Source organism: Dermacentor albipictus, chromosome 4 (genome assembly GCF_038994185.2).
Source record: "Dermacentor albipictus isolate Rhodes 1998 colony chromosome 4, USDA_Dalb.pri_finalv2, whole genome shotgun sequence".
NCBI lineage: Eukaryota > Metazoa > Arthropoda > Arachnida > Ixodida > Ixodidae > Dermacentor > Dermacentor albipictus.
The window spans coordinates 5,351,069-5,364,847 of NC_091824.1; the positions used below are offsets into that span (position 1 = coordinate 5,351,069).

The window sequence follows — 13,779 nt, forward strand, 5'->3', positions numbered from 1 at the left end:
CAATATTAGTGGGCGACCAAGCACGTGTTTCATGGGTGGAATTTGTAAATCATTAGGGTAGGCGAAGTTGCTATTTTTGGGAATTAAGAACACTGCTGCAACTTCTAGCTGAAAGATGGGAAACATATGCACAGATTCACATGTTCTCGAAGGCACAAATTCCATGCGGGTAGTATGATGCACGCTGCTTGAAATAGAGGCAAAAATATGTTAAGATCAGCTTGCTTAGCGTCAGCGAAAATATCGTCATCTAATCTGATCTCAGTAGGACCAGCTTTTTCTTCATTATAAACTTTTAGGATAGTATTCGGCCTTCTCCAGACAAGTTCCTGTTTTCTAGATACTTCGTGATTGCATAAGTTTTTAGATTATTGTTCTGCTTGCCTGCACAAAAGGTTATTTGTGTTATTCCGATGTTTCTTAATAGCCTTTAGTTGGAAGCGTTGGCTATGGTGTCGGGCTGCTGGGCACGAGGTCGTGGGATCAAATCCCGGCCACGGCGGCTGCATTTCGATGGGGGCGAAATGCGAAAACACCCGTGTACTTAGACTTAGGTGCACGTTAAAAAACCCCAGGTGATCGAAATTTCCGGAGTCCTCCACTACGGCATGCCTCATAATCATAAAGTAGTTTTGTCCTGTTAAACCTCATAATTTGATTTATTAATTTTAATTGAAAGCGTTCTTTGTCCGAAGAAATACTGAAACAATGCATTTTTATCGCTGATAGCTTTCAAGCATTCCTAAGTAAGCCACGGCTTTCGTACCTTACAGGAACGGGTCTTTGTGACTTAAGGAAAATTTACGGTGAAAGCTGTTTTAATTTCGTTCATTAGTAGTTCATACGCTCGAGTAGCGTTTCCACTGCCATAGATGGAGCGCCAGTTTGTAGATAATGAAATTGAATGAGAACGCTGCACTGCTTTCTGGTTTACGTTACTGTATGTGACAGAAATTGTTTCTTTTTCGAGTTTAGTTTGTTATAAAGCTTTGTATTATGTATATAGGCAAATCGTGTCTAAAATGTATTCCTAGAAATCCTGAGTCGATTATCTGATTTTCAGAGTTTGTTATAGAAGCATCAATACATGTTCACGTACTCAACTGTGGACGTGATGGCTGTTTTATCACATTTACCAACGCTCTTACCTCATTGATTTTCCTAGGTGGAGCCTGTGGCACTATTGAACCATAAACGAACCATTAAGCCGCTGCCCACCAGGCCACTATCAGGGACTACATTCAAATTGAAATATTTAGCGCGCACAACTGACAAGGACACAGTGAAGGCGGACACACGAGCGCTTACTCACAACTATATTATTTTCGGAAAGATACAGAACATATATACCCCAGCTATCAGCGCTGAGCATGTGCAAGAGTCGTCAATAAAACAGAAACAAATGAAAACAGATTAAAAAGGTTTAACCAGATTGTGAAAAAGCTAATTCCTTTTCAGTGATTGCAACCGATGCTTGGCTTATGAATTTTTCAGCGCACATTTTGATATGAAATGCTTCTGTGATTTCACGTGCTAGTTTTTATCTGAAAACAAAATGTCAGTGTTGAAAAATACCGGATCACAATGACATAGACTACAGTGGTTCGACAAATGCGAATGGTTTTCTTTACCGAGAGAATGTTCATGTTCTTTAAGGCGGGTGTTTATGCACCGACCGGTTCGTTCATGTACATATTGCCACAGGTCAACGGAAGCCGGTACACAACACCTATTCTGCATTTTGTTAATTTTTGATCGACTTTTAGGCCACAGCTGAAGTTTTTTAGTCTATTGTCTAACTTATTGGAAATAGCTTGGTACAGTTTGTGCACCTTGTTACAAGCGCTGAAAACAACTTCAACGCCATACCGGCTGGCGTTACCGGCTAAATATTTTACAATGAATTCGTACCAACTCGCCCAACTATCAGTTCTGCTGCAGCGACTACATTGTTTACTGCTGACAGCTTCTTTGATGACCAAAACAGGCCAGCAGACCATCTAGCATTGCCGGAAACACCTGCACCCGAATAATCCACAGTTATGGTAGAGTGTGATGAGAAATGACAGAGTTCCAAAGGATCGAAAAAATTCGGAGTTTCGTGTACCATCGACTGCAATAGAAAATGCGTAGAAAGCAATACTAAATAAATGGAGTAGTTTTATCGGCCGTATAAACTTGCACACAATCGCTTCCTATTTAAATTGACATACATGGTGTGAACGCGCTCATGCAAACATAAACACATCACACACCACGCTCAATGAGCGCGGACACTGCTGTAAAAACTCTGGCGTGAGGAAAAGTGGTAGCAGCAGTGCGCAAAGCGAACTACGCGCTGCGTATCGCTCCAACGCAAACTGAGCGGCCAGAGCACCGCACGCACAAAGGTATGAGCCACCGTCGCAGCTAACCTCAGCCCCCGATACAGAACGCTTTCAAGATAGTGCGCGTGGCCGCACAATGCGCAGTTGCTGCCGGAGTACAACGCCGAATCCGGCACCTTGCGCTCGACAGTTTCTTCTTTTCTTTCCTCTCATGCGGGCGCGAGATACCACCGTGTTCGTCGGCTGCCCTCGCGGCTTTCACCTGCGGCTCCCAGCGACGCCGTTATCGGACTCTATGCGGCACAACACGGCAGCGGCGAAAATTCGGCTGTTCATATTATTGCTATCGCAATAGCCTAATAAACGCAGAAAAAGCGCCGTCTGCTCAGCAGCTCCCGTGTATGTAGAAGCGCAGGCCTTTCCAGCAGCCCCTGTCTTTCCGCATGCTATTGCTAATCGTTCGTTCTCCATTGTCTGAATTTTCGCTCTAGAAAATGATCTCTTGTAGCACCGTCTCTCACTCATAACTTTACGCATATTTCACATCAGCAGGTTACACAATGTATTACATATTTTGGCACCCTACGTTACAAAATTTTAATTTATTGATGTTTGTTTCTTTATCGTGAGTCCCCACTCCGGCTTAACGTTTGCAAGGAACACAGCTCTTGTGTACACACTTAGCTTCAGTCAGACTCAGGCACGTACTCAGGGGGGGCCCGGGGGGGCCTGCCCCCCCCCCCCCGAAATGATGTGGCATACCCCCCCCCCCCCTCCCTACCCACGCCACCACTCCTCACACATTCCTAAAGCACCGCCAGATCAATGCTGAGACTTCGCAGCTGATCATCGGTCAGCATTATGCTGCCTTTTCCACTCCTTTTAGATGGCGGTATTTATCGCCATCTCTGGTAATGTGAAGGACAGTTTTCTCGTAGATTCCGCACTCGCGTGATTAACGCGAGATGCGTTCAGTTGTCACCACCTATTCAACCGCCACGCCCATAGCTGTTGCTTTTGTTAGTTCAACCTTCTTTGTTTAGGCTGATCCTGGGACCAGGAGAGGGATGCGGCTGTTACTCAGCTGGCCTGCACTCTCATGGAAGGAGTTGTGGCTGGAGAACACTCCAATTTCGTTTAACTTATCCCTTTGCTTCATTATTTCCTTGAGTTACGGCTCGCCGCAAAGCTGGCAGATGTCCGGAACCATACAGACGTGATATGGGTTAGATAAGGTGAGAAATAAAATAATGTGAAAGAGCGTCCATCATGGAACCCTGCAATAACCATTAAACACATAAGCAAGATGACTGTCGCCCGTTACCTCGTCTGTTTTTCCGTAATTGTATAGCACTTTTCCTGCAAAATTGGCAACTGGAAACAAAAATCGCAAGGAGTTGAGAAATTAAGCGATCTACTAAGGGAGAGAGCCAAGGCAACAATCAAACTGCAAGCAAAAACGAATAATAAAAAAGTTTACCGATGTTTATGAGAATATTTATGGATCAACAACTTTTTATTTAAAAAGGAAGTAGAGAAAAAACGCCGCCAGAAGTGGAGAACAATTGTTTTGAATGACGCGTCTACAGTTATCGGTCGAACTGCCTCACGTAGTCACTTCTCTGCTATGCTTATGTGGGTGTTTTTCTAACCTTTCGCGGTGGGCGCACTACGTCTAGAATCGCAGAGTCCTGCGCTCTACGCGGTTGTATGGGACTGGCGGCCGCACGGCGTTACGCAATTTGCGGAACTGTCAAAACTGATCGACAAGGCGAAAATAACTGATATTCGAAGCTATAACATGACAAAGACTGAAGAAGCCGTAAAAAATGAACTCAGCCTGAAATCAGTAAAAAAGAAACCTGGCATAGGACAAACCATGATGTATGCACAAAAAGACAACAAGGATAATATCATCAGCAATCTCGAAGATACAGTAAAAGCAGCGGAAAAATTCTAAGCTGACCTGTATACAGTACCCAGAGGAGTCACGATAGTTCACATAGAAACAGTAATGAACAGGATACATAAACTCTCCTATAACTAGCGATGAGATCAGAAGGGCCCTGCAAGACATGAAACGATGAAGAGCGGGAGGATAAGATGGGATAACAGTCGATTTAATCAAAAATGGAGGAGACATAATGCTTGGAAAACTGGCGGCTCTTTATACGAAGTGTCTATCGAATGCCAGGGTCCCAGAAAACTGGAAGAATGCTGACATTATACTAATTCACAAAAAAAGGAGGCGTTAAAGAATTGAACAATTATGGGACCAATAACTTGCTCCCAGTATTATGTAAAATATTAACCAAAATAATCTCCAATAGAATAAGGTTGACACTGGATTTTGTCAACCAAGGGAACAGGCTGGCTTCAGGAAGAGATACTTTACAATGGATCACATCCATGTCATCAATCAGGTTATCGCGAAATCTGCAGAGTACAATAAGCCCCTCTATGTGGCTTACATAGATTACGAAAAGGCATTTGATTCAGCAGAGATACCAGCAATCGTAGAGGCACTACGTAAGCAAGGAGTACAGAACGCTTACGTAAAAAGCTTGGAAAATATTGCTACATGCGTGAGGTGTTTGTTTGTTTGAACGAGGCGCGTGGGCGCCGTCATTCCAGAAAAGAGGAGGAAGAACGAACTGGGCTCGCGCTGTGAATCTATCCGGTCAGCGCATCAAGCGTTGTAAATATAATCTGTAAATAGTTTCTCGTCATACTGACTCGTCTTTCGCGTTAGAATATCGATCTACAGCTACCTTAATTCTACACAAGAAAAGCAGGAAGATACCTACAGAGAAATGGGTCAGACAGGGAGACACAATTTCTCCAAAGCTATTTTCTACGTGCTTAGAGGTATTCAAGCTATTAAACTGGGATGGCTTAGGAGTAAAGATCGACGGCAAATATCTCAGCAACCTTTGGTTTGCCGATGACATTGTTCTATTCAACAACAATGCAGACGAGTTACAACAAATGATTGGAGACCTTAACAGAGAGAGTGTAAGAGTGGGGTTGAATATTATTATGCAGAAGATGAAGATAATGATAATTAGCCCGGAAAAGGAACAAGAGATCAGGATGGCCAATCGGCCACTAGAGACTTTTAAGGAGTACGTTTACCTAGGTCAATTAATCAGTGGGAACCCTGATCCTGAGAAGGAAATTCACAGAAGAATAAAAATACGTTGGATCGCGTACGGCAGACATTGCCAGCTCCTGACTGGAAGCTTACCATTATTATTGAAAAGTAAGGTGTGTAATCAGTGCATTTTGCCAGTGCAGTATGTCCAGTGCCAATGCATTTGCCAGTGCATTTCCCAGTGCATTTTGCCAGTGCATATGGGGCAGAGACTTGAGAACAAGTTAAGGACCACGCAAAGAGCGATCGAACGAAGATTGCTAGGCATAACGTTAAGAGAGAAAGAGAGTGGTTTGGATCAGAGAGCGAACGGGTATAGATAATATTCTAATTGACATCAAGAGGAAAAAATGTAGCTGGGCAGGTCTTGTATAGCGCCAGTTAGATAACCGTTGGTCCATAAGGGTTACAGAATGGGTACCAAGAGAAGGGAAACGCAATCGAGGACGACAAAAAACTAGGTGGAGCGATGAAATTAGGAAATTCGCGGGCGCTAGATGGAATCGGTTGGCGCAGGACAGGGGTAATTGGAGATCGCAGGGAGAGGCCTTGGTCCTGCAGTGGACATAAAACAGGCTGCTGGTGACAGGCTGGTGGTGACGTACTTACCGCTACTCAGTCACTTTGTGTACTCCGCTCAGACTCACACACCCTAGAACTCACTCAGATCGATTCCAGGCTGAGTAATTTCTACAACCGATGCACGGACTGCCCAGTGTTTCTGCACGCAGCGCCACACCGGCTTTGGTATTTTTCCCGGTGCCGCAATTTCGTAGGTCGAACTGGCAGTCAGTTGCATAAAAGGAATCGATGGGGTCGTCGTTGAAAAAATAAATTTATTTTCTATTGCACGTGCTGAGGAGATGTGCAATAAATGTATGCATGGAATATGGCGAGGATTCCTCTGTCATCGACGACTGTGTCTTTCTGATGAACGTGCTTCGGCAGCATTGAGAAGTAGATCCTGGTCACCGTTCTTTACGGCGAAACACTCGTGTCACTAGTAGAAGCAGGCTGGTCCGATTTCTAGTCCAAACTCCTGATTCTTGAATCCAATGTCCCTAGGAGCAACGTCTACAATTGGGAGGCGCTGTGGCTTCTCGGACTTGTACTGCAGCAGGGTGTAGCTCCACTTGTCAGAACGATCCTGCAAGGAAGAAAGGTGTATTGGTAACATCTCGCTACTGCAGTACGTTTGCAGTGCGCATAAGTACAGCAGATGGAGAATTTCTAGATTACCTTATTGCAGTAGGCATGATGGTTCCCACAGAGTTTAGCTATACCTAAAATATGGTCCTTAGAAGCTGCACACAATAAAACATCAGCAGAAGATCTACTGAGGCATAGCTACTCGATGGAAAACTTTATATGTATTGAGCTCGTGATAGCTAAACATTTAGGGAAACGTCAGTTATTTCATTGGAAATTTATTGAGCGATAGATTCGGCTATATATTTTAATAGGGTGCTTTTCTGGGCCGGTTAGTGCGTAATGATAGTGTGATGGTTGTCACACGTATAGACGCGAGCATATAGAAAAAGGAACGCACAGGACAATGTTGGCGAAATGCAGCGTCTCCCTTTGCATTTATTTTTATGTGCTCACGTCAGCACACGCTAAACCTTTACACTATCATACAGCCTGAACCTGCGAAATGCTAGACTGAAATCGAAGGTCGCCCCATAGTTTTGACCTGCTGCTACTCTAACACTGAAGCTCAAGTTTCTTAAATGTAGAGCGAATTTCACACAAACTTTCATAAATAGTTGCAAGCATTTGCTGCACGCAAAAATGTCACGACAGGACGTACAAGGACAGAGAAAAAACATTAATTTCGATATTATAATTTCAACACATTATTTCTGCAACAGAAGCCGTAATGATGACACACACAGGGTTCTTAGCAAAATTATGACGCGAATCTTTCGAGGTTATTTTTACCACAAACACACACACATGTTTTCCATTGAAAGGATTCGCTGCTGTGAGCAATTCCACCGACTCCGCCTTTGTGGTCCTCGTGATTGGCTTACAAGCTTGGAAAGCACTGTGCGTTGCATAATGCCGGCTCTCGAGAGTCAGATTCGCCTCTGTACGGAAATGTTACTTGGTGAAGCACACGCAAAAGTATTGCAGTGAAGCATAACAAGCGTGGGAAGGGGCTATTGCCATGGTACACAGCATGTATTCCTTAATTATACACGAGTTGACACGGTATCTTCTGTCACAGTAGGAGCATTGATATGCCTGATAAGTATACCGACAGGCCTTCAGAGCATTTTTGAATGTGTCTGGGGCGGTTTGAGCCTTTAAGGGCAGTAAATGACGTGAATTTATTTTTTCGAACTTCCCGATGTTTCGGACGTTTTCGCGGCCCCTAGAAAGTTGGAAAAATCGGACTTGGACTGCGCAACTGACCAAGAAGATGCTTCAAACAGTCCGTGGGGCAAACAAGTGGCGGGAGGAGGACAAGAACGAAAAGGACCTACGCGTTGAAGAGTGAAAGGAAAAGAAAGCGTGCTGCCGCTGTTTTGAAGAAGCTTGAGCTCAAAAGGCCAAGTGGTGGCTGATGCCGAGATGCAGGTGTCCCTCATCGAAACTGAAACCAACTCTTTAAAGCAATGAAACACAACACTGAGGTGTCGTGCGCGGGCTCAGTGTATGTCAGGACAGTTGAGGCTCACTTACGAGCTGAGAGAGAACCTCAATTGTGAAAAGTTAGGGCCTCATACCATTGAGCCTGTTATTAGTTGATAGAAATAGCTCCTATACGAAAATATTTGCTTCTGTATGTATCTCCCTTTTATGGATATTTGAGAATGTCCGACTCCATTTGTGATTTTTCTCGAAGACATTTTATTTGCTGTACATATTACTAACTCCTCCCTTCTATTCTCTTTCTGACTAGCGTAAAAACTACTCCTTAGTGTTCAAACTGGATTAAGTCATTTTTTTTTATGCTTAATAGAGAGTGACAGCACCGGTCTACATGGTTTCAGCTTGTTTTGACATTAAACAAAGTTCTGCGTCACTCAGGGAATTTCGCAAAGGCACTCAGGGAAAACCTGGAAAACGCAGAGAATTTGAAAATCAACTTCGTAGACACCCTGATTCGAAATCCTTTATGATTCAGAGTACTAAATATCTCATGAGGGTTGCGATGTGAAATACACATGTATTTATTCCTATTTTTTTTTACTATAAGACCCCATGTTGCCTAAAGAAAAGTAAAAGTACTGATATTACAGTACTTATAATTTTATATTGCTACAGAAATAACTTTTTCTGCCGACCGCAACATACCGACAATGTTTGACAGAAAATGTGAGACAGAAGGCAGATAACACTTAAGGTGGTGCAATTCGCTTTGATTGTATAGGAATGAGGATCATATTTCACATGTTCTGGCCCTAGGTGTGATTACCTACAAACAACAGAAAGAGGGGTTTTGCATTTCGTAAAACTGCATAGATGTTTTTACTGTGTGCAGTTTAATTTAAAAACATTCACAAGTGATATTAATTGCACTCTTCACCTCGTCATGGCCCAGCTGCCGATTCAGGTTCTTCAAAACAGTTTCATTGCACGGGACGGCACATCACGCTTCACTTATTTGCAGAATATTGCATTCAAATTGTGTCATGCGAGATAAATTCATTACACTTTTAACTTGCCCTCAATGTATTTCAGCTGTGTGCCAGCAAACTGGCAGCAACTTTGAGATTGTCGAAGTACAATTGCAACTGCCCTATTATGTGTAACAGCTAGCGCACAGGCATCGGCAACAACGATGGTTAGGGTGCACTAGTTTCTTCTACTCTGGAGTATGCATCCTCTACGAGAAAGCAGTTTTTCTCCTTCTCTACCAGATTTGAATGTGAATTGGGGTGTTTTTCTAGAGTATGTTCTTGCGTAAACTTGATAAGCATTTGTCCTTGTCTGGGCCACAGATCATTGTTCATATGACTGCAAAATCAGTGCCTGTTTACAGCACGTAGGGAATGGTCTGTGAATATTTAACGTACAGTAAACATAATGAATAATTGAATAATTTTTAGTAATTTTCAATAAATTTAGCACTCATTGCCCCCCACTGTGGTGCTTTTCGAACTCTACGGTTGGCACCTCTGCACAAGTTTGACTGCAGGATGTCATTTTTGCATGAAAGACTTTTGTGCACATAACATCCCATCGCCAACATGCTGCTGCACAGAATCTCAACAGCTTCTGTGTGCATTGGTCACCATCTCACGAACTGGCTCCTCCTTTGTTAGTTGGAATGTAGCAAAATAGTAAAGCACATTTGGTGTATTAACGAAAAGAATTGTGGCCTCTGATCCCCTAATTCTCCTGACTTGATGCGTAGTATTATAGTAGAATGTTCGACACCATGAGAGTCGCACAAGAGCGGAGGAGGTCATCGACAACTCGAGACAAGATAGAGCGGTCCCAGTCTGTAAGTAACTGTTGAGGCACACCGTGGTGGAGAATGACGTCATGAAGGAGAAAATCGGCGACGTCTGTTGCGCAACTACTCGGCAACGCCTTTGTTATCGCGTAGTGTGTCGCGTAATCAGTAGCGACGGCGATCCAGTTATTCCCTCTAGTCGTCGTCGGAAAAGGGCCAAGCAAGTAAAGGCCAAGAGAAAAGAACGGTTAAGAGGGAACTTCAGTTGGATGGAGTCGTCCGACAGGTGGCAGGGGAGGTTCTTCCGGCGCTGACACAATTCTCGAGTTGCGACATAGTGACGCACGGAGCGGTAGCGACCCAGCCAGAATAACCGGTGTCGTACGCGGTCGTATGTACGCAAAACTCTAAGGTGTCCCGCCGTCGTTGCATCGTGCAGTTATTCGAGAGCGGTGGATCGCAGATGACCAGGAAGGACATGGAGCAACTCAGGGCCATCAGAGTGGATATTGCGGCGGTAGAGGATGCCGTCTTGCAGCACGAACATGCGGAACGTGGCGTCATTGCTGCCAGATTGCATTCCGGCGATGATGTGCTGCAAGGATTGGGTGCGTTGTTGTTCAGTGCGCATGTTGGTCATGTCAGTAAAAGCCATCATGCAGGTCACCGGGTCACGCGCAGCACGATTGGGGGGATCCATGGGGTGACGAGAGAGACAATCAGCGTCCTTGTGGAGGCTAGAATCTTGTAATTTACAAAAAATAAAAATTCCTGGAGCCGCAAAGCCCACTGATCAAGCCGTTTTGTCGGGTCCCGGAGGGAAATTAAGATTCCTGGAGCCGCCAAGCCCAGTGACCAAGCCGTCCTGTCGGGTCCCGGAGGGGAGACAGCCAGCAGAGTGCGCGGTGGCATGTAAGGACCAAAAATGTGCGGCCGTACAAATATGGCCAAAACCTGGCGACAGCTCAAACTAAAGCCAATCACTCCCGCTCGATGATGGAGTAATTTCTCTCGACAGGTGACAACAGGCGGCTAGCATAAGCTATCACATACTCGGCACCATACTGTTGTTCGGCGAGAACAGCGCCGATGCCATGGCCGCTTGTGTTAGTGTGGACTTCGGTTGGTGCAGATGGATCAAAGTGGGCAACTATTGGAGGGTGGCCAGAAACCTGATGAGGGCGGCGAACGCATGAGCCTGCTCCGGGCCCCATGAGAATGGTGTGTTCTTCTTTAGAAGATCAGTGAAAGACTGAGCAACGTCGGCGAAATTTTTAAAGAAAGGATAAAGATACGAACGCAGGCCAACGAAGCAGCGCACGTTAGAAGCCGTACGTGCGCTGCTGCAATGAGATCTGGAACATTTTCCAGATCGATAACGTCGTCAAGGTAACAAAGACAGGTGGTCGATTTGTAGCCTCGCAGAAGACAGTCCATCATACATTCAAATGTCGCAGGAGCACTGCATAGCTCAAATAGCATGGCTTTGAACTGATATAAGCCATCTGGCGTGATGAAGGCCGTCTTCACGCGGTGCATTTCATCAACTGAAACCTGCCAGTAGCCGGATCGAAGATCGATGGACGAGAGGTATGAAGTTCCTTGCAAGCAGTCTAAGGCGTCATTGATGCGTGGTAGGGGGCAGGCGTCTTGTCGCGTGATCTTGTTTAAGTGGAAATAATCGACGCAAAAACGCCAGGTACCATATTTCTATTTCACAAGGACGAAAGACGATCCCAAGGGCTGGCTGATGACTCGATAACCCTTTTGCGGAGCATTTTGTCCACTTCTGATTGGATGACTCTACGTTCAGCATGCGATACACCATAGAGACACCAACGAATAGGATCCGTGTCTCCAGTGTTTATACGATGGTGAGCAAGAGATGTTTGTCCTAAAGTCCTGTCGCCGAGGCCCCTGCACGATGTCCCTGTACGATTCAAGGAAGAAACGCATGTCCGTTGCCTGTGCCGAGGTGAGGTCAGGTGCGCTCATTTTCGCGAGGTCATCCGTTATGCAACCAGATCATTGAGCTGCAATTGACGCTATGAAACAACTCTCGGCATTCAGACTCTCAATGTCAAATTCAGAACCACAGAAACGCTGGCCAAAAACATGCGGACAGGAATCACTTGAGGCCAGAGGCTGAAATTGAGACGCGGTAGAGCGACGTCGTTATTAGTAACCCTGGCCAGCATTTGCGGAACAGCAACGTTCCCGTTCAAAAGCACACCGACGATGGCGAGAAGCACATATTCACCGTCAGGAACCTGTGGTTGAGCGGTCAAAGGGACGTAAGTAGCTGCCTCGGTTGCCAGACGCCCATCGTGAAGCGTGCACAAGTGCGTTGGGGCGGTGCTCGGAGCATCGACGAGTTGAGGCAGTTGTAACTGAAGAACGCCGCTCGCGCAGTCGATGAGGGCAAAATGAGTGGATAAAGAGTCCAATCAAAGGATAATGCCATGAGGCCAGTTGTCGATCACAGCAAACAGAGCAGAAGTATGGCGGCCGGCTATACTTAAACGTGCAGTACACATTCCAAGAACAACCAGCACGCCGCCGTCAGCCACACAAAGCACTCGGGCAGCTGCTGGGGTGAGGACCTTCGTTAAACAACGTCTACGTAAGCATTCATCACAGAAGATTCATCACAGAAACGTAGGCTCCAGTGCCGACGAGTGCTGGAAACGGTACGTGATCTATTTTAACGTGAATTACGCTTCTCCTTGCGGACACAAACCGATGATTTGTTGCATTAGTAGGCAATGCAGCACCACGTCCCAGGGCTACATTTATTAGTTTTCCGAAAAGTTGCGGCTGAAACCCGCATGGAACGAAAGGCGAGGTGACTGGGCGACGTGGCGACAGGAAGAAGGGCGTCGTGTTTGCGGTGAGTGCGACTGGTGTCCTCGCGGCGATGGTGAGCGACTGTACAACGTGTTCCTAGCAGAGTTGTCGGCACTGTCGGAGTCGGCGGAGGGCAAAACGTTGCCGGCATTTTCATTAAAACTGCTCGGGTTGTTCGCCGTGCGAGGTGTTGAGGGCCACGAGTTGCGACAGTTTCGGGCGACATGACCAATGCGGCGACACATATCGGCCGGTCGTCCGCAGTTCTCCACTCAGTCGGGCTGTGATAACGCGGAGAGAAGCGTCGAGGTGGACTGAAAATAGTAGAAGGGCGTTGGATTGGGAACGGAAGGCCAGTTCCTGCTTTGTGGCAATGTTACGGCAGGCTGGTTTGCGAAACAACTCTGTCAACCTCTCTTTGTATTGGTCCCAGCTGGTGAGCTCCTCTTCGTGGTTTTCGTACCACACCTTTGCCGTGGCTCGAAGGCAGAACAACAGGTTGGCTAGCATAAGCGTAGGGTTCCGTCTGTTGATTCCACTCACGCGTTCATACATAGCCACCCACTCTTCAACGTCGGCGCCATCGGTCCGACAGAAAGTGCCAGGATCCTTGGGTTGCACAACCACAACTGAAGGCGACCGCAACGTAGGTGGCGACGGGGACGTTGGAAGCGGCAACGACGTTTATGCTGCGTGCTCAGCGTCATTAAGGGTACGGACGGTGATGCGACGTCCACTGCGGAGCTCCGTTTCCATCCGTGGTACGCCGCACCTCCCACCAATATGTTACGGGTATGTTAGGAATATATAAAGACTGTATTTACAATATATATACAGGATGAGTCAGCGTAGTTAAGCTGGCTGACCACCGACAACATGCAGCAGCCAGCGTCTCGCAATCTTCTTCTTTCTCTGTCTTTCATCCTTCCGTAACAATACTTTTAGTTTCCAGGAAGACTACCGTATTTCCGCGATTCTAAACACCCCCCTCTGTTTTCGCGAGAAAATTGGGAAAGAAGTTTGCATCCGAATCTAATCGTCCC

General features: G+C 45.9%; 1 protein-coding gene across 1 annotated transcript in view; it reads right to left on the bottom strand.

Annotated features, from left to right (window-relative positions):
• Positions 1-6,297: 6,297 nt before the first annotated feature.
• LOC139059024 (collagen alpha-1(II) chain-like) overlaps positions 6,298-13,779 on the bottom strand; it is a 1,291,347-nt gene continuing 1,283,865 nt past the window's right edge. The window contains exon 44 of the mRNA XM_070536814.1: positions 6,298-6,628. Within this exon, the coding sequence (XP_070392915.1) occupies positions 6,482-6,628 (147 nt within the window). The 3' untranslated portion in view covers positions 6,298-6,481. The remainder of the gene's footprint in view (positions 6,629-13,779) is intronic.